At 46.6% G+C, this 24,219-nt stretch overlaps 1 protein-coding gene across 3 annotated transcripts in view; it reads right to left on the reverse strand.

The window, feature by feature from the left end:
• Nucleotides 1–24,219, reverse strand: part of COL26A1 (collagen type XXVI alpha 1 chain) — a 209,459-nt gene that overhangs the window by 153,686 nt on the left and 31,554 nt on the right. For 2 of the 3 annotated variants that reach the window (XM_026656475.2, XM_026656472.2), the window contains exons 2-3: nt 23,493–23,615; nt 2,189–2,292 (exon numbers count right to left, since the gene is read on the reverse strand). In XM_026656475.2, the coding sequence (XP_026512260.1) occupies nt 2,189–2,292; nt 23,493–23,615 (227 nt within the window). The remainder of the gene's footprint in view (nt 1–2,188; nt 2,293–23,492; nt 23,616–24,219) is intronic. The other variant, XM_026656474.2, reaches the window with a different exon arrangement.

Here is a 24,219-nt window from a genome sequence, read left to right on the forward strand (position 1 = left end):
GATCCTCTACCAAGTGCTGTCAAATGTACTAAGCAAAAACTGAAAATACAGAGAAAGTTGCAACTGAAAGAGATTAGCGAGACTAACACCTAACGTTACTGGAACAATAGCAAATAAAGAGAAATGAATTTAAATTGATTTCCCTTTTAGCAGATGATTTTCACTCTTATTTCTCAGTACAAGCCACTAGCGTCAACACCATTGCTAGAAAGGAAGTGGCAACTCTCAGTTCTACTGATAGGGGTTCGTTTTTCAGGAGCTGGGATTATCAATTGCTCCAAATGTTTTGAAAGAGAGTGAACATGGGGAAAAGGGGGGCTGCTACTGACTTTCCCCTTGTCAACACTCCGGAACACTGTATCTAAGCCTGAAAGGGACATTCTACACTGAGAAGTGGCTACATAAAATTGTCACCTCGTTCAACAGACCTGCTCCCATGAGTATTCAGTCTTATTTGCTGACTCTCAAACAAGCGTCTATGGCTTTCTACGCCCGTTAACTCTCCCGAGACAGATACGGCAGAGAGGAATGGAGAAGGGTTCTTTTTTACATCTATGGAATTACTTACGAAGCTGTAATCACTTACATCTGTGCAGATCTACTGAGGGGCTGCTCAGCTCAATTTGAACTCTGTACCAGGCTGAACCTTCGTTGCTGGGTGTGTTGCCAATAACTGGTCCTTTGCCACGTCTAGCATAAACTTCCATGCCACCATTCAACAGTTAAGAAACCAAACTGACCTTTGGCCATTATTTCACTGCATTCCAGGCCTTCTCTCTTTCTGACTCATTCTCTTCAGTACCTTGCTGAAACGAGAAGCCGAGCTGCAGGGCTTGATTTGTGGTAGCTTTAGATTTCCATGAGGTTTGGGAGGCTACTATTTCCACAGCAACAAAGTGACCCGCTTAGGAGCACGCTCTCCGTTTACTGCAACTTTCACAGGACAATTTATAGTTTACAGATTCTCTTGAGTGTCCTGTGGTGTGCTTAATGCCATGACCTAATGGCACAAACAAACCAGGGCTGCCTGTGGCGGGACATGGTCACAGAATGCCTGGTCTGAGATGAACTGAACACTCCTGGATAACTCCTCGTTTGACAGCCAATGGCCCTCACTCCAATCCCAACCTTAATTACATGTCAATCCAGGGCCCAGGTTACCCAGTCTGCCTTTCCCCACTTGTGTCCACACAACGTTCATAGCAAGACTCGAGTTTTGATGATCCTGTATCAGAGATACGACATGCGTAAGCTCAGCACATTCATAAACCCTGGAGACTGCAGATAAGCTAAAGAAAGTGAAGGAGAAAAATCACATTCCTCTTCAGTTGAGGTGAGAAAAAGGAAAACCTTTTCCTTTCTTCCTTTGGAAAAAAAAATGGAACGAATTTTCTTGAATGTGACAGATCTGATGTCAAATGCAGAAACTCTGAATTGTGCTGTGTATGGTATAAGCTAAAAATTATCCACATGTAGTGAGGACAGTGAGTAATTTCAGTTACTAAGTCTCTGGGGACACAGCTTTGTTTTGGATAGACAGGTCTACCTCTTAACCTTCCCAGGCTTAAATATGGAACACACAGTAATAAAGAAGCTCTAGAAGATGAATGATTCAATTTCTTTAGCATAAACTTAATAGCCTATAAGTGGTGGTTCATGATTCAATTTCATTGACCTCCGTAATCGATGGTAATAAAATGGAGATACATCTCAAAATACATGTGGGACATGGGGGAAAGAGGTCTGCATTTAACATGAAGGACATTTCCCCTAATGAGACAAGCTTGCATGCAGGATTCATGTTTTCTGAAGGAGAGCACAATGGGAGCATCAAACCAAAAATTCATCACTGCCATCCACCAGCAGCAAACTTCCATGCCCAAGTCACAGCTGGGTACTCTGCTACCCATTGCAGGTTTCTGAAAGCGCACTTGGCATACACATGGCTTCCAGACTCACCTGCCATGCTCTCCTTTTAGAACTTGGCTTGCAATACAAAAATTTGTGTTTGGGTTTCATATTAACATTAATGGAGTTTTTTTGGAAGGGGGAAAGAAACAAAAACACCCCACATATGGTGAACTAAGGAAATGAAAAGCAACTCAGCCAAAATAAACTCACCCAAACCCAATTCCTCCTGTCCCACCAAGACTCTGTGGGAAGAGATACAGATTTCCAGTTGACTTACCCTCTTCGCAGTTACTCCCTGTGAACCCAGGACAGCACCTCCACTCCAGGGTGGTCACCGTTCGGTAAGACATTTTGTACGTGGGCCTGATAAGAGTCCTGTAACTAACACAAAACGAGAAGTCAGCAAACTGCACCTCTCCACCCTGCAGAGCATCACTGCCAGTTTGACCCATTCTGTACAGAGGGGCCATTTCTTCCCACGCATGGGACTATCCCAACATCCAACAACATACAAAGTTGCCAGGTGGGTTTGGGTGAGGGAATCGGCACGTTGTGGGTTTGATCCTGCTGTGCTTACTCGCTGCTGAACTCAATGGCTTTGCTCGTGAATGGGTGAGGGATCAAGAGAAGCGCATGTGTATTTAACTCCCCATGCGCCAAACCCAATATTTCCCAGAACTCCTCTTCCTTTTTTTTGGTAGATATTCACTAAAACACAGTCCCACATATACATTACATTTCTCCATACCATAATATCAGAGGATCAGTTTGCAACAAGGGAGGCCAAAGATAGGACACACAAATTGTGTATCGACACTGGGACATACAATTAGCATGACTGCACACACCAAAATGAGCAAGGATCATCTTGTGGTTAGAACACCAGAATGCGATCCAGGAAATTTGGGCTCAATTCCTGGCTCTGCCATTGACTCCCTTTGTGACCTCATTTAATCTGTGCCTCAGTTTCTCATCTGTTAAATGGGGATAAGACAAAGAAAGGAGGTGTTATCTATAAGCAGCTCTTTGGGGCAGGTTCTCTCTCACAGCACCTAACATAACAGGGCCTTGATCTCAGTAGGGACATCTAGGCACTATTACAATACAAATCATAGTGCATATATTTGGTGATAGTCTTGATAGCCATTTGTATGCACAATTAGTGATTTGCACACACCATCGCCTGACACACATGTGCAATCATGTTATTGCCACAGGCAAATTTATATATGCAACTACATGCAAATCCTGAGCTTCTTTTTTGAAAATTTGGCCCGGTCAAAAATAAATAAATATATATATATATATATATATATATATATTATCTCCAGCAAATTAGGTTTCCCTGCGTTAGCTGGAGTAATTGTTGTCACTCTTTAAGAAGCTTCAGGAGAACACCGTGGAAGGTTTTAACATGTGTAAAAGTTATACTCTATAAACTTGCTCTCACATTTATACTCCGATACAATGAACCGGGGCGTGGCCAGTAGGAGGAGAGACTGAAGGGGGGGGGGACGACTAAGGAACTCTGCATTGTGGCTTTATGATTCTTTTAGGGAAACTTACACCATGTGACAGACTTAAAACGTACAGCATTCCATCAGGAACCGCCTGTGACTTGCAATATCTAGAAACGCCAGTAGGTGGAGCTCTGTCACCAAGCCCAGTATTACTCTAGTGTACTGCACTACCCAGGGCCAGTTACAGAGAAAGTGATTCTCAGAAGGAACGTGCAGTCTCCCTCTATTGGCATGGGCTGCCCTCTGCTGGGATGAGGGGGATCTCTGCCTTAGAACAAGAGCTGGAATTGATTAAATAGACAATCCGGCATTGGAAGCAAGTCCCTTGCACTTTTGGTATGATCATGATTGGAGGATGAACTGTATGCTTGAGCATGGAAGAAAGGTGAACCAAGAAGAGCTTATGTCACCAAATGGAGCACTAAATAATGAGAACCAACCTGGATTCCTATAGGTCTCAGTGTGGGATCAGATCAGAAAAGCTCTTGCAATACAAATGGTAAAGTTAATTTGTTAACACCAGCCGTAATGCAAGCATACCAGCAAGGGGTGCCCCTTCGTTTACTGAACACAAGTTGGGGTCTCCGCTACTCTAAGCACGTAAGCGATATTTATGCCGATTGCCCACTCTGGAGACGGACAAGTTTTCTCCATTTATCCACAGGACAGGCACTGCGTGAGCAGCAGTAGCACAAGTTCCCTCACCAACATGCCACAACCCTGACCTGGGAGAATAATTCAGTCTCCCTGGACCATTCAGTCCTTGGCCTCGCCGCTGAATTGCCAGCAAGCATGCCAACTATGAGCGAGAAGTTTGTCTAATCGGGGCTGAACAGAGCCAAGTAACTTCACCTAGTTCTTCACACTTCTACAGCACTTCCCATCCACAGGTATCAATAAGGAGATAAGCCTCTCACCAAGCCTAACCTCTAGATAGGCCCGCAGTCCTATTTTACAGATGACAAAATTAAGGCACAGCGACATTAAATGCCTTATTAAGGGTCTCCTAGAACATCTTTTGCAGAGTCAGGAACAGAACCGAGGCCTCCTGACTCAGAGTCTGGTACTGGCAGCCCAAAGCCCATCTTGCCTGGCTTAAGCCCTGAACCAGCAGTCAGAAGATCACGACTTTGTCACTAACAACTCAGCTGTATTTGATCTGGAGATGAAAGCCTCTGTCCCATTACCAGTGCCCAGAGCCAGCTCGTCTCCAAGTACACAGCAATTTCAAATCGTGGTTCTTGCCAACACCAAGATGTTAAAACTCTCTCAAACCTCATTATGAAGTGCGGAGAGTGGCTTGAGCCAGGCTAGAATCTTGGCAGTCACCACAGTACTCAGGAATTAGCTGTAGGTTGACTCCTCAAAACAAGAGGAGTCAGGTACTTCTTGGGACATGACAGATTTGGGGTTCAGTTAGCATTACCATGCATCCTGAATTTCCTGGAAGGAATTGGATGTTCATGGCGCCGTCCAGTTTCTTGCTAGCAAGCCTTGGACAGATTGCAGACCTCAGTTCGGTCTGACTTTGCACGCTATCACAAGACAACATTGCAACTTCGTCACATGACACTGCATCAGAGCCGGATGTCCCACACAACGTGATGTTATATCACAACATCACAAGATGGTGAAAACTATAGTAGTGGCTAGAGGAGTGGAATGAGCAGGGTGTGGATCCATTGTCAGAGTACTTTCATAGAATATCAGGGTTGGAAGGGACCTCAGAAGGTCATCTACTCCAACCCCCTGCTCAAAGCAGGACCAATCCCCAAATAAATCATCCCAGCCGGGGCTTTGTCAAGCCTGACCTTAAAAACCTCTAAGGAAGGAGATTCCACCAGCTCCCTAGGTAACCCATTCCAGTGCTTCACCACCCTCCTAGTGAAAAAGTTTTTCCTAATATCCAACATAAACCTCCCCCACTGCAACTTGAGACCATTGCTTCTTGTTCTGTCATCTGCCACCACTGAGAACAGTCTAGATCCATCCTCTTTGGAACCCCCCTTCAGGTAGTTGAAGGCTGCTATCAAATCCCCCCTCATTCTTCTCTTCTGCAAACTAAACAATCCCAGTTCCCTCAGCCTCTCCTCATAAGTCATGTGCTCCAGCCCCCTAATCATTTTTGTTGGCCTCCGCTGGACTCTTTCCAATTTTTCCTTCTTGTACTGTGGGGCCCAAAACTGGACACAGTACTCCAGATGAGGCCTCACCAATGTCGAATAGAGGGGAATGATCACTTTACAACCACTCACTAGCCAATTGACACAGAAGAGTAGTTTTCACTCTTGGAGGCTACTTACCAGTTGGACGAGGAGGAAAATAGTGGCGAAACATCAATTGGAGAGATGGGGGAAGTGCAATGGGGCTTAAGGGACTGGTAATTGTCTAGGGAGCCTTTCCTCTCTAGCTCACCAGTTCAATGCCAACTCAAGTCTTGTGTGCTCCATACTGGTAAACCTCAGATAGTGCTGCTTTATTTTAAGTTGAGAGTATAATACATTGGGTCAAATCCTGTCCTTGTCACAGTAAGCAAGTCAGGACCCAGTATAGGCACTAGTTATTTGTATTACAGTAGTGACTAGAGGTAACCAATCAAGATAGAGACCCCATCGTGCTAAGAAATATATGTATCCATTACAAGAGACTGCCTTAAACTTGAAGAGCATATCGTTGAAATAGACAAGACAAAAGGGTGGGAGGCACAGAAGGGGAACTTGCCCAAGGTCACACAGCAGGTCAGTGGCAGAGTGGATTGGAACCCAAGTCTCAAGTTCCAGTCCTATGCACGATTCCTTAGACCAGGGGTCGGCAACCTCTGGCACGCGGCTCGCCAGGGTAAGCACCCTGGTGGGCCGCACAGGTTTGTTTACCTGCCGCGTCCGCAGGATCAGACGATCACGGCTCCCACTGGCCGCGGTTCACCGCTCCAGGCCAATGGGGGCTGCAGGAAGCGGCGCGGGCCGAGGGATGTGCTGGCCGCGGCTTCCAGCAGCTCCCATTGGCCTGGAGCAGCGAACCGCGGCCAGTGGGAGCCGCGATTGGCCGAACCTGTGGATGCGGCAGGTAAACAAACCTGCCCTGGTGCTTACCCTGGCGAGCCGCATGCCAGAGGTTGCCGACCCCTGCCTTAGACCATGCTGTAAGCTATTTACAGTGGGTTTTCCCCACGTCAATCCAGCCACGTCCCCCTGGAATGCTTCAAGGAAAGCACAGTAAAAGCTTTGCCCTCATGTGTCAATAACGCATGTGCCACCATCAGCATTCATTGGCACTGCCAACGCAAGCAAACATCAAAACTGTAACATAGCACTTGCATAACTCCTTTAAGTGAAGGCTCTCAGAGCACTTTACAGATAATCAGTTGCCAAGCTTCACAACTCACCTGCAAGGGATGCAAGTAACTTATAGTAGGGTAAACCGGGCAAAGTTTAGCAACTTGTCCATAACACAGCAAGTTAGTGGCAGGATTTGGAAGAGAACCCAAAGACTAACAATGCTAGCAATTGGAAGACTAGATCAAACCCGTGGTCTATCTAGCCCACTGTCCTGTCTCCAAGAGTGGCCAGTATCAACCTCTTACTAGTAGACCACAGCGCTTCCCAGTGTGTGATCGAGGGAACCAGTGGATCTGGATACATGAGTAAGAGAATCTGAAGAAAATTATGATTGGGAATACAGGGAGGATGATCAACCAATTGGCTGTGGGTAGCGGAGCTCTTAATACTAGAGGTTCAAGCTATTAAGAGGATACGAGTGGAGTATTCCCACAGCAGGTCTCATGTCCCAGTACAGGCACATTCCTCTTGCTCATAAAGAAGCGTTGCTGAGTACAACAGCCAGTCATGACACAAGAAAGGAGAGTGTGTAACTTGCTTGAATCTGATCGTCAGCAATCGGGTCAAAGAGGAGTGACGGTCACTGCTGTGGCATAAACAGAACAGCCTTTCACACACAGGAAATACCTTTCCCATTTGTTTGGCTTTATTTATTTTTTACACATATAAACAAAACTGTTTGTACATAACTGGCCTAACCGGCGGGGTGGGGGGGTGATCAAACTTGCTTCCACATCACAAGCTAAGTAGTCTTTGTTAGCATTACTTTCTCAGACATTCTGAGTCGTGCCAAAGGAGAGCTCAGAAATCCTTCAAGGACTAATTCATTCATCTTCAAGTCCCAAAACTAAAAGGCTCCAATGTCACTTACTAGACAGATTCAAAGTAATGATGTAGAACTAACTTAGCTTCTCAAATTAGCAAACTGTCTGAAAAACCAAGAAATCCAGGACTCCATTCTCTTTAGCATTACATCTACATTGCGGTAGGGCCAATAGGTTTCAACCAGGTCAGAGCCCCATTGTGCTAAGCCCAGTACAGACGCATGGTAATTGACAGTCCCTACCCCAAATTGCTTAGTCCCACTGGTGAAAATCCAGGGTCACTCCCTGGAAGTTGGTGCAGTTTTTCCTTGGTTTTATACCACTTTAACTGAGGTCAGAACCTGGCCTACAACAGAATTTCAAGCAAGAACTGTGAAGAAGCTGGAAGCATGTGAAGTAACTTGACAACTTAAGGCTGGCAAAGCAGTTGGTGTACGGGACTGAGAGGCCAAAACAGTTATGATGGAGTAGATGGATGGGGGTGGTTTTAGAAAGAATCAGCCAGCTACAGGCAAGCATAACCCTTTTTAAACATTGACATTTCCCAGACTGCCAGCATTATGAAGGTGTAGCAGACATTGCATACAGAAGGGATGAGCCAAATTCTAGCGCAGCAAGTGCTGGGAGATGAAGCAGGGACCTGCCTAGCATTATTCTATCAGAGTTATTGTCCTATGTGCTAACAGGTAAATTAGATCCACATAGCATTGTAATCCATGGAGCTCACCATAGCAAATTTTGCTCTTTGCCTAGGGGATGATTAGGGGCAGGAGCAAGTCACTATTAGGAGGAGAGGACATTTATATCTTCAGATGGTGCCTGCTCTGTCCTGGGCTCCTAGGATCCCAGGCGGGATTGAACTGGGAGGGTTGGGAGGAGAGGAATGCTCAGGGGACTACACACTGTTGCAATAAAGAGCAGCACATGCTCTTGGCTAGCACACGTGCACCAGTCAGTGGCAACATGGCCACATGGTAATTGTCCCTTCTCCCTAGATTACCCTGACAAGCACTAGGTAGAAATTCTTCCCTGACTTCAACAAACCTTTCCAGCAGGCTGCTTCTCGGTGTGGTTAAGAGCAGAGGCCTACATTTTTCAGAAGAGACTAGTGATTGAAGGGGCTTGATTTTCAGAGGTGGGTGCTCTACCCTTTCTGAAAAATCAAAATTCATTAGTCACTTTTGAAAATTTTGGGCAAAAGCTACAAGCAAGAGCCAAATCTTTATCAACAGAGAAGGATCAACGGGGATCATGGTCAAATGCACCGGACAGCAGCACTAAAGCCAGCCAGACAGGGAAATTGGTATATCAGTAAGGAGAACTGAGAGAATGAAAAATAAGGACCTATAGTAAAATGTCAAAAGATTCAACTGTGACCCAACAGATTAGCTGCAAGTTCCAGTAACAAGTATAAGGCCTGAGTCTCCATGGAGTTGAATGTCTGAAAAGTCCATAGTGGATGGGGCTCAGCTCTTGGCAGAATTAGACCATCATTGAGCAATACAATAGAACCTCAGAGTTACGAACACCTCGGGAATGGAGATTGTTTGCAACTCTGCAATGTTCATAACTCTGAACAAAACATTATGATGGTTCTTTCAAAAGTTTACAACTGAACATTGACTTAATACAGCTTTGAAATTTCATTATGGAGAAGAAAAAATTTTTTGGCTCTGCTGTGGCCCGATTGTGTACTTCCAGTTCCCCATGAGGCGTGTGGTTGACTGGTCAGTTCGCAATTCTGGTGTTTGTAATTCTGAAGTTCTACTGTAGTTTCCAATGGAAGTTTCCCTTTGCATCTGCTTCTTTAAAACTGCTTCCCTACAACCTCACAATTCAAGAAGGCAAAAAGTCAGTCAGCAATTCAGTGATGAACCCACAAGCTCAGAAACAGGTGTTTTGTGAAAGAGTCGGTAGCTTTGTAAGACCCACCACGCGCAGCAAGCAGATGTGCGCTGTGGGAGCTGTTGTGTTTTCCTCGTGTCCAGCTTCTCCTGGGAGCATAGCAAAGCTCTAGGAAACAATCAAACACTCAAATCAGACTGCCAATCATTCCTATTTCTGAGATACGATTGGTCCATCTCATTAAGCCACATCAGATAGACTTGGGAGATGATTGGCTCTCTTAGTTATAAGAACTAGTGTTCAGCTAAGTATTAGAGGAAAAGAAAAAGTCAGGGCTAAATTTTCAGATGCGCCCCACCCAAAAAACAAGGTTGGCCTTCAGAGCTTGGCTAGGATGGTGATGGGTGGGATAGGGAAAGGAGATTGAAGAGAAAATCATGGTATCGGAAGGTCTTGTTTGGGAATGACTGGTCGCCCTTCCCACAGGAGCTACCAAACATGCGTTTAACCCCCCCCCCCCACCCAGACAGCCCGGATTGCCACCTGGCAGCCTGCCCTATATGAAGGATCATCAACAAGCTGCCCCCTCCCCAGTGCCACACTGTGGACACCAGTCAGAGAGTCTACGATGGTGGTTTTCACTAAGGAACGTGTCAGGGGCTAGCTGGACATTTTTGTTTTCATCTCCTCTTCTGGAAAACAAACCACCCCTCCACACAGCATTCGAGCTTCACTAGCCCCCTGCTTACTCCAGCTGACCTGGCACAAAGGCCAAACAATTCCCAGTCAAACAAAGCTGGAGCTGCGAGAGGCTCTCCTGAAAGACGGGCACCGTGCTCTGCCTTCCCCATTTAACCTGCTGAGCTTGCCTGGCTTGCACCACACAGCGAAGGCCTGAGACCACGGAATGAGGGTCTCTACATTGCTGAGTCTCTGTAGGGGACCCATCTAGAGAGCTTTAATATCTATTAGCCCCAGGAAAAAGGGACCCAAGCATTCGGAGACCCAGAGAAAAGTCAGCCAGCTCCCCAAATCTGCTCTTTCCCACAGCTCCTCTCTGCTCTGTAGCAAGATTCAGACTAGAATTAACCCAGGGACAACAGTAGATCAGCTTTGCTCTTCCCAGTTGTTGTTGGCCAAAAGATCTATTCCAGTCAGACTCCAGCTCAGTCAGTGTGCAGACCAAGATAATTTACTCAATTACTGGTCTAAATAGTTATGTGCTTTTCACAGGTGTAACAGCTGGCCCTTTCACTCTGAAAACAGCTGGCCAGCACTGCACGTGGTAATACACAGAGACCAATTCCCCGCACGACAGCCTGCCCCCTTCACAAACCCAGGGATATGCCTTCACGTCCGGGCTTTAATCACTTAGACACTCAAAGCCTTGATCGCGCTCTCCGGGAACTGCTCATCCTGCTGTAACATGTATGTGGAGGGGAAAGGGGGGGTCTATTTCCAAGTATGTGACCTAACAGCCTCCAGAGAAATAATGGGACTAACACATAATCAGCGTTTCCTGTCTAAAGGGACTTCAAATAGCAATTCTAAGCACTGAATCAGTCCATAGGAGTTATTCAGTTGAATGGGCAAAGAAAGGAGGCAGAGGGGTTCCCAGTTTCAGAAGAGGCAATGCCAGCTAGAGAAACATTGTTGACTGAGCATAAGCACTAAAGTATGGGCCAAATTCTTTCGTGATGTACACCCACAACTCTATTGATCACATAGCAACAGATTCTTGATACAGAAAATAATGATAGATACCCAGCTGTTCTATACTCTTCATCAATAGAGCGGAAAGCACTTTACAAAGGGAAGTCAGTGTCATTATCACCACCATGGAGCACATGACTTATGAGGAGAGGCTGAGGGAACTGGGATTGTTTAGTCTCCAGAAGAGAAGAATGAGGGGGGATTTGATAGCTGCTTTCAACTACCTGAAGGGGGGTTCCAAAGAGGATGGAGCTCAGCTGTTCAGTGGTGGCAGATGACAGAACAAGGAGCAATGGTCTCAAGTTGCAGTGGGGGAGGTCTAGGTTGGATATGAGGAAACACTATTTCACTAGGAGGGTGGTGAAGCACTGGAATGCGTTACCTAGGGAGGTGGTGGAATCTCCTTCCTTGGAGGTTTTTAAGGCCCAGCTTGACAAAGCCCTGGCTGGGATGATTTAGTTGGGAATTGGTCCTGCTTTGAGCAGGGGGTTGGACTAGATGACCTCCTGAGGTCCCTTCCAACCCTGATATTCTATGATTCTATGATTTTACAGATGGAGAAACTGAGGCACATGCTACACACACTCACATATCTAAAATAGATAATCTTGTTATTCACCAAGACGGTGTCCCCCATTTTGGGTGGAAAAGGAGTTGCTACATTAAAAAAAAAAATGCATGAGTTCAAGATTACTGAATAGCAAGAATGATCTGCATTGATCAGCAAGCTATGGAAGTTGCATTTAAAGTAAGATATTGAAGATACCGCCTATGTCTGTGGTCATGTCATGTACAATGGGACAAGCAGAGTCAGGCCTGGTCTGTTTCTGTATCAGAATAGAAGACATAGAATTATAGAATCTTAGGACTGGAAGGAACCTCAAGAGGTCATCTAGTCCAGTCCCCTGCACTGCAGCAGGACTAACTATTACCTAGACCCGCCCTGACAAGCGTTTATCTAACCCGTTCTTAAAAAAAAAACCCAACAATGAAGATTCCACAACCTCCCTAGGTAATTTGTTCCATTGCTTAACTACCTTAAACAGTTAGGAAGTTTTTCGTAATGTTGAACCTAAATCTCCCTAGCTGTTATTTAAGCCTATTACTTCTTGTTCTGTCCACAGTGGTTAAGGAGAAATTTATCACCCTCCTCTTTGTAACAACCTTTTACATACTTGAGGACTGTCATTGGCCTCCCCTCAGTCTTCTCCTCTCCAGACTAAGCAAACTCAATTTTTTCAATCTTTATTCATAGGTCATGTTTTCTGGACCTTTGCTCTCCTCTGGACTTTTTCCAATTTCTCCACATCTTTCCAGAAGTGTGGCACCCAGAACTGGACATCATACTTCAGTTGAGGCCTTATCAGTGCCGAGTAGAGTGGAAGAATTACTTCTCATGTCTTGCTTACAATACTCTTGCTAATACATCACCGAATTACGTTCGCTTTTTTCCCCACAACAGTATTACACCGTTGACTCAAAGTTTGTGATCCACTGTAACCCCCACATCCTTTTCTGCAGTACTCCTTCGTAGGCAGTCATTTCCCAGTTTGTATTTGGGCAGTTGATTACTCCCTCTTAAGTACAGTACTTTGCATTGTCTCCAGTTTGTCAAGAACATTTTGAATTCTAATCCTGTCCTGCCAAGTATTAGCAACCCCTCCCAGCTTGGAATCATCTACAAACTTTATAAGCGTACTCTGTCTGCCATTATCCAAATCATTTATGAAGGTATTGAATCAAATCGGACCCATGACAGCTCCCTGCAGGACCCTGCTCAACATGCCCTTCCAGCTTGACTGTGAACCATTGATAACTAGTCTCTGAGTATGCTTTTCCAACCAGTGGTCCACCCGCCTTATAGTAGGTTCATCTAGGCTATATTTTTCTAGTTTGTTTATGGGAAGGCCACATGAGATAGTATCAAAAGTCTTATTAAAGTCGAGATACATCACATCTATCGCTTCCCCCTATCCACAAGGCTGGTTACCCTGTCAAAAAAGGATATTAGGTTGGTCTGACAGAATTTGTTCTTGACATCCCACAAAACCCCTGACGTGCTACAGAAAGGGCATCAATAGAGGTCAGTCTGAAATAATGCCCCAGCATGGCATCACCAGACATTGTGTCGGAAGCGATGCTTCCCTGCCCCCAGGGTTGGGTGCGGTGCAGGGGGGCGGAGGTAGAAGTAAAGCTCTCGTCAATGGGTTAACAGCACTTTTCACAAGGGCTTGGGCCACACTGTCCTTGCTAAACTCTAAAAATCAGGTACTTTCATTCTGGCACTTAAATGCCCCCTGCAATGTCAAAGGGCCCATCTTCTCAGCCTGAGCTCTGCTGTGATGCAAGGCTGCTGCGCCTGCATTCCCCAGAAGCAGGACACCTGACAGACGATGCTGCTCAGTCATGGGGGGAGGGACTAGTAGGACTAAACTGTACATTTTGGAAACATTTGCTGGGACAGTGAAGTAGCTGTAGGAAAGGCAGACTGTCCTGGCCACTGTCTAAAACCTCTTGGCTTCCCAGATGCACTATACCCCCAGTACCTGCTGTGCACTTGACAATGATACGCTGCGCTACTCGAGAGCTAGAACATCCGATGTATCCCTTGCTGAATGAGCAATAGCAAACACCAGCCTCGCCAGTATTCGCCCAGGCCTCCGAGGTCATTTGACTTGCTCTGTGCCACTCACCACCTTGCAAGCACTTGGCTTTAGCAGTGGCAGTACTGTGGCATCTGTGTTTCCAGTTGAAATGAAGGGCTAAATGATGAGCAGCTGCATTTGAACCAAGAGATTGCTTCCATAGGTGCTGGAACGAGGGGTGCAGCAGCACCCCTCAGCTTGAAGTAGTAATAACAGCCTGTAATCAGGCGTGGACTCACCCCTGCGGCGCCTCCTGCTGGTCATCTCGGGAATTAGCTCACCAGCATCCGGCGCGCCCTCGGCAGGCCAGGTGGCCCGCCTGTCATTGGCCCCCCGTGTCCCTCCCGGACCCCGGTGCCCTTGGCTTAGGTACTGCCCCCCTGGCAGTACCCCACTCTCTCTCTGGGTCTCCCCACCCAGGGGAACTCCCACCCCTTATCCCAATGTCGCCTCAGTCATGGCTACTGACAGTCACCATCTAGCCCCCGCGCCCTGGGGCAGACTGCAGTCTATCAGCCAATCATCACAGGCAACAAGGGGTTTGGACTGGCTGCCTTTACCCACCCTCAGGTTGCCCCTCTGCAACCCCAATATCTATATGGGCCTAGGACCAGGCCCTGCAGCCTGGGGAGTTGCTGGACTAGGGCTTCCCAGCCCCCAAGGCCTTTCCCCAGCCCTGCCTCACTCTAGGTCCCCAGTGAGTTCCCTGCAGCCAGGCCTGTCTCTCTCTCCTGTCAGAGGAAGACTCCTCTGCTCTGGCTAGCCTGGCCTTCTTATAAGGCTGAGTGGCTCAGTTTGGGGCGTGGCCCCAGCTGTAGCCACTTCCCCAATCAGCCGGGGTTTTGCCCCTTTACACAGCCCCAGCCCTCTGCAGGGCTTTTCCAACTCCTTCAGGGCTGGAGCAGGTGTTTGCCCCGCTACACAGCCCAAGTACATGATTTCCGCCTTCAGCTCCCCTCCCCTCTATAAACATTGTTCTAGCACCACCGGTTGCTTCTGGATCCTGGGAAGTGAGTGGCAAGTTCTGGAATTGAAAGGTTGGGAAACAGCCCCAAGGGACTGTGGGATAGCATTGGCCGACTCTCCAGACCCGAGTCTGGCGACCCAGAGTTGAGCTGTATCCATACTGCAAAATGCCTGGGTTCTGACCCGGTTCAGAATCTCCCCCTTAGCAGGCCCAAATCCAGGGGGTTCTTGGCCCAAGTTAAACTATTTTCTGTGTGGATGGAAGGGGCTTGGGCTAAAACCGGAGTCAGCACCAGGGCTTACAGTGCAGTGTAGATATACCCAAGGAGGCCCCAACCGAGATCAGGACCCTGCTGCACTAGGCACTGTACATGCATATAGTGGTTTGGGACAGTCTCTTACTTACAACATAAACAAGACCCAGGAAGTATTACTCCATTTTACCATGGAGTAACTGAGGTTAAAGCCATTTGCCCAGGGTCACACAGGAAGTCAGTGCCAGAGCCAGGATCTCCCAAGTCTCCATCCAGTGCCTTAACCACGAGACCATCCTTCTCTATCAGCCTTTGGGGAGAGCCTGTCCTAGTTAGGGCACTGACTGCTCTGAAGCGATCAACCTAGTGCAGCCCTTGGAGCCCTAACACATGGGTCACACAGGGGGAGGGCCAAACATCAGGTGCCACCGGCTTCGATGGGAGTTGTGCACAGCTGATGGGATGGCTGGACCCCAGGGAATCGTTTACTAACGCAACCCAAGCAGGTAACTTTATTCACTTCTCAAGAGAGATGCATGGGATATTAATGGATATGCACATCAGGTGTGCCCACCAGGCCCATCTGCCCTTTGGTGTCACAACATCTAGGCACCCGCAGTGACACGCAGAAATGCAAATGGCATGGCTCAGAAGGAGAAAGTTTATAGCAGAGAGCTCTGCTGAGAGAAAAGCCAACAGCAAAGACAGCACCAAAGCAATGCAGGCCTCCAAGCTAAATAGAGAGTCTAGGGTAGAGGTGGGAACAGAGTAGCTCATCCCATCCGAGCCAAGATGACAACGCTCACGCAAAAGAAACACAGCTGCCAGCTTCCCAGGAGCGAGCGAGTAGATCGCAAGAAGCAACACGCCCCGAGCTGCTATACTGGGGATCGTACAGATACTTCCCTGTCAAATGCTGGGCACTGGTCCAAAACTTGTGCAAGAAGGAAAAGAAATGTAGCATCTGAACGGGTGACAGGAAACGGATTAAACCTCCGTCTGGCCACACTGACATCTGTTTGGAAGCAGGATCGCTAATGAAATGCCCCCCTCAGCTGTCACTGAAGAATTGAGAGACGCCTTCTTCTTTGGCAGGAGTTGCTTTTGCTAGTGAACCTCCCCATCGTGGACATAGAAGGAATGAAAGCTTGGCCAGATTTGGCTCATTACTTGTAAACAAGAAGATGAAATGGTTGTATCAAGACACAGCTGTGAGAAATAGAAAAAAAATCCAGAGCTTTGCTGCTATCTGCTTAATGGTTTTCTCCATTCCCCTATCATCACTCCAATCAAATCTACCCATGCTTCCTCCTTATAACTAGCGATGGGTCCCCATCACTACTTGGGCTGCTGTTACACTCCTTTTACATCCATTTATTATTCATGGCAAGGGAAAATGGATAAATCCATGCTACCTCTATGGCCACTGAGACAGAAACTGGATACAATTCAGCACGAGGGCACCATCTAACTCCTACAGCCAAAACCAATGTACATGCAAATCGGGAGTCAAGTCACCTTGACTGGCAACACGTGTCTAGGGAGGTGGAGGTAAAAATGGCTTCTGAAGTGCTAGATGCCTGAGACCAGGAGGTGGGGAAACCTCCCAGGGGTAACGGGAGACAATAGCCTTTGTATGCGGCACAAAGACTGTGGGCTTTGCCCCAGATGGTATTCTTGATCAAATACTCCCATGGAAATGATATAACTTCTCACTGATAGGGTAACAAGCTCTGACAACTAGAATTGGATAAGCAGGTCAGAGGAGGGATAGAGAGACTTCTCTACGCAGCATGGAGAGGCGGTCAGACTGACCAGGAAACGGAGAGGGGATTTATTTCTAGATTGCCTTTGTTTTTCCTCTGTAACTAAACTAAGGGGAGCCTACCTCATTGGGCTTTGCCTAGTATTCACAGTAGTGTGATATGCAGACAGTTTCTTTACTGTTTTCTCTGTTTAAGAAGACTCCTGCTGTATTGGATAATTTTGCACAGAGCATCCCAAAAGAGACAAGAATCCCTCAACCTCCAGAGAATGGTACTAAAGGATACAGAGTTTCTGGAGCCTCATTCCATCCTCACGGTCTCAGACACGGCATAGACAGAGGTGTCTCTACCATTAAGGTGTACTGCACAAGGCTGAAGCCAGGGATCACTGGGAAGAAGCCGAAAGACCAAGGAGGAGATGTCAGTCAGCAGGGGTGTGAATGACGGAGTCCAGGATTGTCAGATTCACAGATTTTCAGACCAAAAGGGGCCGTTCTGATCATCTAGTCTGATGTCCTTTATAACACAGGCCATAGACCTTCCCCACAATAACTCCTAGGGCAGGATGTTAGAAAAACATCCAATCCTGATTTAAAATGGTCAGTGATGAGGAGTCCACCATGACCCTTGGCAAGCTGTTCCAATGGTTAATGATTCTCAGTGTAAAAATATATGCCTTATTTCCAGTCTGAATTTGTCTAGCTTCAACTTCTAGCCATTGCATTGTGTTAGACCTTTCTCTGCTACACTGAACAGCCCATTATTAAATATGTATTCCCTATATAGGTACATATAAGCTGTAATTAACTCACCCCTTAACCTTCTCTTTTTTAAGCTAAATAAATTGAGCTTTTGAGTCTATCGCTAAAGGGTTAAAAAACATGCCTTATAATCATTCTCCTGGCTCTTCTCTGACCCCCTCTCCAATTTAACAACATCCTTTTTGAATTGCGGGCACCAGAACTGGACACAGTATTCCAGCAGTGGTTGCGCCAGTGCCAAATACAGAGGTAAAATAACCCCCCCTTAACTCCTACTTGAGATTCCCCTGTTTATGCATCCCAGGATCACATTAGCTCTCTTGGCCACAGCATCACACTGGAAGCTCATTTTCAGCTTATTAGCCGCTACAACGCCCTAATCTTTTTCAGAGTCACCGCTTTCCAGGTCAGAGTCTCCCATCGCGCAAGTATGGCCTCTATTCCTTGTACCTAGATGTATATGTTCACATTTAGCCGTACTAAAACACATCGTTTACTTGCACCCTGTTTATCAAGCAACCCAGATCGCTCTGAATCCATGGCCTTTCTTCATTATTTACCACTCCCCCAATTTGTGTGTCATATGCAAATTTTATCAGTGATGACTTTATGTTTTCTTTCAGGTCATTGATAAAAATGTTAAATAGCACAGGGCCAAGAACCGATCCCTACAGGACCCACTGGAAACAGACCTGTTCGATGAGGATTCCCCATTTTACAGTTACATTTTGAGACCTATCATTTAGCCAGTTTTTAAGCCATTTAATGTGTGCCATGTTAATTTTAGATCATTCTAGTTTTTTTAAATTACAATGTCACGTGGTACCGAGTCAAAAGCCTTAGCCAAGTCTACATATTTATGTCAATACCTTTATCAACCAAACTTGTAATCTCATTAAAAAAAAAATCAAGTTAGTTAGACAGGATCTATTTTCCATAAACCCCTGATGATTTGCATTAATTACATTAACCCCCTTTAGTTCGTTATTAATTCATTTATAAAAGTTCCTTCTTGGAAAAGGTCTCTCGAAGCACTCTATGGGCAGCACAACGATCATGAGACCAAACTGAGCTGCCAATACAAACAAGAATCCTTCACACAGTACCATGGATGTGAGGATCTTCTTAGCACTACAATAGTGGTTAAATCAGAAAGATTATTCCCCCCTCCCCACCTAGACACCTGCCAGGCACAACAAAAGAGATCTTTCTTTGATGTCTCATCCGAAAGAATGACGCTTCCCACACAACACAGTACTTCCCCACTGCGGCCAGTCTAGTTGCTGAGATTCCATACAGCTAGCCTGCAGAGTGTGATCAGCCCCATGCATTAGCCAGGAATGTGGACTGGTGCTGCTCCAGTAGGAGCATCACTAAGGGTGATGAATGTACCCTGCAGATTACAGTGTTAAATAATAGCAGAGGGAAAGAAAGAATCAACGCAGCAGAGAGATACAGGAACAACAGAAAGCAAACAGGGATAGGGAACTCAACACGGGCTGTTCAAGAAAACAGTCGCCGTACAAATTAAACCTGCAGTGAAGCAAAGGCCATCATTACTGATTAAGTCCTTGGGCATCAAACTGTTTCAGATATTTTATGGAGAGAGAGAGAGCAACTTTGAGAGAGACTCCGCTACTGGAAAGACCACCAACCAGGACAAATGGGATCTCATCAAAAACAACTGGAAACCACTGGCCTGCACTCTACTCCCAGATGTCTGGACACTTTCGCATCGAGCAAAGCTCACGCTCAAACATGCAGCTCTTCACAGCAGCTTTCTCTGGGATTCAGATCTGTCTCTTTGTGAAGTCAAGCTGAGCTGTCAAGCCACAAAGAAAGGGCTTGGGGGCCGCTCGAGTGTGCAGGGGCCTGAGTCTGCCCATGTTAAATAGTGTTCCACAACACAAGAGCCACCAGAAGATGAATGAGTGCCCTCCAACTGCGTAGTCTCAATACTGATGCACAGAAGTTTACCTGGGCCGGGTTCGAGAGGAAATCTGAGTTTATACAAGATAGCCAGAGATGGATGCGCCAATCATATGACTTGAGCACTCCCAATCTGAGAGACGTCCTGGCCAAAGGCCAGCCTGTTTGCCTGATGAGGCTGTCCAGCTAAAAATTCAGCCAGCACTTTAGAGATGCACTAAGAACTGCCTTGGAAATTATGCTATTGGGAGTCACAAGATGGTGCTATTATAGACATCATGAATTCCGGTCAACTGAAGGGACAGGCAGCGTAACACAGGTGACCCAGGGAGAGCTGTAAGAAGCTGATCTTCATTTCTTGGGCTTGGGTTACAAAAGGTTGCACTCTTGTCTCATGGCAATGGTCAGCATCCATTGATTCCAGGGGCTACTTTTACCTCCTTGTGAAAAATCAAAATGTAAATAAGAGATCATCCCACCCTCCACCAAAAAAAAAAAAAAAAAAAAATCAAAGTAATGCAACCAATTAAAAAAATAGAGGCACCTCGGATGGAGATAATGGATACCTCTCAATCAGCTACCATCTCTGAATCTCAGGGGCTTTGCCGACATGGCACTTGTTCTCAAAACCGTTCCTTCTCTGCAGTGACCTCTTCAACTGAGAATACAATGTGCCACCTGGAGCAGGTGTGTGCTAGTCCTGTTTTCCCATTGTCAGTAACTGGGTAGGCTCATGTCCCTTCTGTCAGCCCCCTTCTGGAGGTCCTCAAGAAACAGAGAGCCAGGGACAGCCTCAGGTTCATTTAGGTGTCTTTTGTGCCTCCAGTATGATTGAAACTGGGTGGGTATGATGTATGACCTAGTGCAGAGGGTATCGCGGTGACCTAAGAAGCATGCCAGCCACTCAGTTTGGAATCTAGCATTCTCCCCAAATTGCAGTAGAGATGGGGGGGGGGGTAGCATTTCAGTGTTCATGTCAGAATATATCTTCTGGTCCATTTCTACCTGGAGGAATCTCTGCCTGATAACAATTTCATGAAATTGCCTTAATTAAAAGCAATAGGTAGCATGGCTCAAGGCCAATCTGGACAGAGTTTTCTTGTGTTCTAGTCCATGTCCTGGGAGCACAGGCCAGCAATTGGGCAGTAGGGTTACCAACTTTCTAATTCCAGAAAACGGACACCCCACCCCTGTGCCCTGCCCCTTCCCTGAGGCCCTGCCCTTGCCCCACCCCCTCTCCGAGGCCCCACCCCCACTCACTCTCTCTCCCCCACCCTCACTCACTTTCATTGGGCTGGGGCAGGGGGTTGGAATGGGGTGAGGGCTCCAGCTGGGGTTGTGGGCTCTAGGGTGGGGCCAGAAATGGAGGGTTAGGGGGGAGGGGGCTCTGGGCTGGGGGTGCAGGCTCTGGGGTGCAGGAGGGGGCTCCAGGCTGAAGCAGAGGCGTTCAGAGTGTGGGAGGGGGCTCAGGGCTGGGGCAGAGGGTTGGGGTGTGGGCTCCACGAGGGGGCTCAGGGCTGGGATTGGGGTGTGGGAGGGAGTGCAGGCTCTGGGAGGGAGTTTGAGTGCAAGAAGGGGTTCCAACCTTCGGAGAGGGTTGGGGTGCAGGAGGGGGTTCGGGCTCCAGCCAGGCGGCGCTTACCTCAGGCGCCTCCCGGTCCACAGCACCGCATGGATAAGGCGGGCTCCCTGTCTGACCTGGCTCCGCGTGGCTCCCGGAAGCAGATGGCATGTCCGGCTCCTAGGCGCAGGGGCAGCCAGGTAGCTCTGCACAGTGCACACTGTCTGAGCCCACAGGCGCCACCCCTGCAGCTCCTATTGTCCACGGTTCCCAGCCAATGGGAGCTGCGGAGCCAGTGCTCAGGGTGTGGGCAGCGCACGGAGCTTCGTTGATCGCCCCTGCGCCTAGGGGCCACAGGGACATGCCGGCTGCTTCCGGGAGCCAGGGCATGCATGGAGCCTGCCTTAGCCCTGATGCACCGCCGACCGGACTTTTAATGGCCTGGTCAGCGGTGCTAACCTTTTCAACCGGGCGTTCTAGTCGAAAACTGGATGCCTGGCAATCCTATTGGGCAGTTACATCCCAGAGAGGCAGCTCCTAACTGAGATCTTAAGTGTCAGTAACCTCAAACTATTTCAGTGCCAAGGCTTCTGACGTTTTTAAATTTAGTGTTGTAGGTCCCCGGACATTAGAGACACAAGGTGGGTGAGGTAATATTGGACCAACTTCGGTTGGTGAGAGAGACAAGCTTTTGAGCTTACACAGAGACCTTCAGGTCTCTTCAGTCTTTAGTGACATGAAGAAGAGCTCTGTGTAAGCTCAAAACCTTGTCTCTCTCACCAACCAAAGTTGGTCCAATAAAAGGTATTACCTCACCCACCTTGTCTCTCATTTTTAAATTTATGCATTTTTAATTTAAGCTTTTCTCTTGCCAATCATTCCATTGCTATTCTTCACTGTCCTCAAATAAGCAGCCAGAACAATTCAGGCTAATAGTCTTCAGGCTGTTAGAAAAATTACTTAAGACAGAAAACCATCCAGCCAAGTTAGAATGTCACAAAACTGAACACCAAAAAAACAAAAACAAAAAAACTCTGGGTTTATAGTTGCTAGAATTTTCATAGATAAACATCAATTTTATACCATTTTTCTTTTCAGTGAATATGCCTACTTAATTAGTAGCTTTACAAGTATGTAGATAGGATGTTGATCTAATAACATGACTGATTATTTGTTAGCAGTGTAGCTTCATTCACATTTTAAAAAGAAGAATGGGCAAGAATTTGGCAAGTTTTTTTAAAACTGTATTTAAAGGTTAACATGCACTCGTAAGAGGAATGGAGCACCAAAAAAAAAAAAAAAGGTAGGTCTGGGAAATTTTAAAACCTCAGCAGAAGTTTGGTCACAAGAATGTAAAATATAAAATGTCCCACATAAGGCAGTCGTTGAAATAAGACCAAACAAACACCAAACCACATAAATGAAAATTGAGTAAGACTGACCAGTGGCCAAATGAAAACGGAGAACCAAGAGCATTAACAGCAAGGTGAAAAATTAAAATTCCCAACGAATACTATCATCGGTGAAGCTCAGTATTTGATGGATGCTTTTTGAAGAGGGTGGAACTATATTCTGCCTACATTACCATCAAGACATTTCTTTACTAAATTTGAGATTATCTCAAACCCTGTTCTGTAGCTGTTGGTAACAAAGTGGCGATAAATAATTCCATTCACTTTGTTGGCTAATTTAAGGCTACAGACGGCCAGGCAGCACAATAGATTACTAGAATTGTCTAGCAGGTAGGACAAAGACCTGGAAGTCAAGAAGCCTTAGGCAAGTCACGACCTCTGTGCTGAGGTTTCTCATCTGTGAAGTGGGGATATTGGACACCACACCTCTGTAAAGGTCACGGAGACCTGTGGATGAAGAGTACCTTATGAGAGCTCAAATTTGTAAGGTGCTCTGAAGTCAATGGGAATTAAGAGCTCTGAGCACCTTGCAAGATCTGGCTCCCAGCATCAAGTACTTTCATCATCCCTGCATTAGCCCATAATCTCTGGGAACCTACCAGGATGAAATCCAATCCTAGCACAGGTCTCACGTGACAATGAGTTTGGTGGCCTTATCTTAGTCCCTCATTGGCTCTGGTGCACATCAAAAAGCCCCGCCGCAGGTCAGAGCACTTGGGGTTCTTGGAGAGCCAGAGTAGTGGTATTTCAGGTCAGTAATGCCAGGTGCCTCAATAAAACTGTATGAGGAAGCTTGCACAGCTAAATGCCACACAGAGCAAAGCTACAGACATAGGGTAGGGTACTGATTTCAGTTATACCAGTATAAATCAGGAGCAACTCCTGTAACTTCAGTGAGTTACTTCCAATTTATACTGGGTTAACTAAGATCAGAATCCAGCCCCATCCTACATGTTTTGCTTAGCCCAGATACCCATTAACTGAATCAGAAGTGCAAGGCCCAGTCCGCAGTTTGAATATACAACACGAGATGTTAAGGGCTTTTACCTCACTAAGTTGGCACAAGGTCCTGGCCACCGGCAGCTCTGATAAACCCTCTGGATCACGGTCTCCGAGCCATTCTGCACTTGACAGGAAACTGTCCGCGTAACTGTGTAGTGACACCAGTGCCTGCAAAGAAAAAGGACCCTTTAAATCCCAGTAGTGCAGCAAGCTTAGTAGCATACATCAGTCTACTGCTAGCTATGTTTACCCAAATATTTGCAATCCTCAAAACGTTGTCTCAAGGAGATCTTCTGCGCCAGCTAATCAAAGAAATTAGAGACAGAAGAAACCTAATACACCATCTTGTCTGTTCCCCAGAGGCCAGAATTTCCTACAGTGCATTATCTGGTCTCCTTTCAGACATCATAAGTGATGAGACTCAGGACGGTCTTTCCAATAGTCTCCCAAAGATTCAGCCTAAATTTTACTTGCCTTAATTTCATCCCATTACTTCTAGCATTATTCCCCCTGTCTCCCTTCCACTCTGAACAGTTCCTTACACTTTGGGTGTTTAACATTTTCAGATAGTTGTGGGTTTACTATTAATAACTTTCTGCAAGGTGCTGTACAGACACTGTTGTACACTCTTTGGGGTCAGCAATCTAAAGAGGAAAGACTAAGGTAGCATGATACCACTTTAAAGATGGGAAACTGAGGCACAGAGAGATTAAGTTATATAGAAAGCCTGTGGCATAGCCAGGAATTGAAACCGGGGCTCCCAAGTCCCAGT

Source organism: Terrapene carolina, unplaced genomic scaffold (assembly GCF_002925995.2).
Source record: "Terrapene carolina triunguis isolate 2854851 unplaced genomic scaffold, T_m_triunguis-2.0 Scaffold231, whole genome shotgun sequence".
Classification (NCBI taxonomy): Eukaryota; Metazoa; Chordata; order Testudines; family Emydidae; genus Terrapene; species Terrapene triunguis.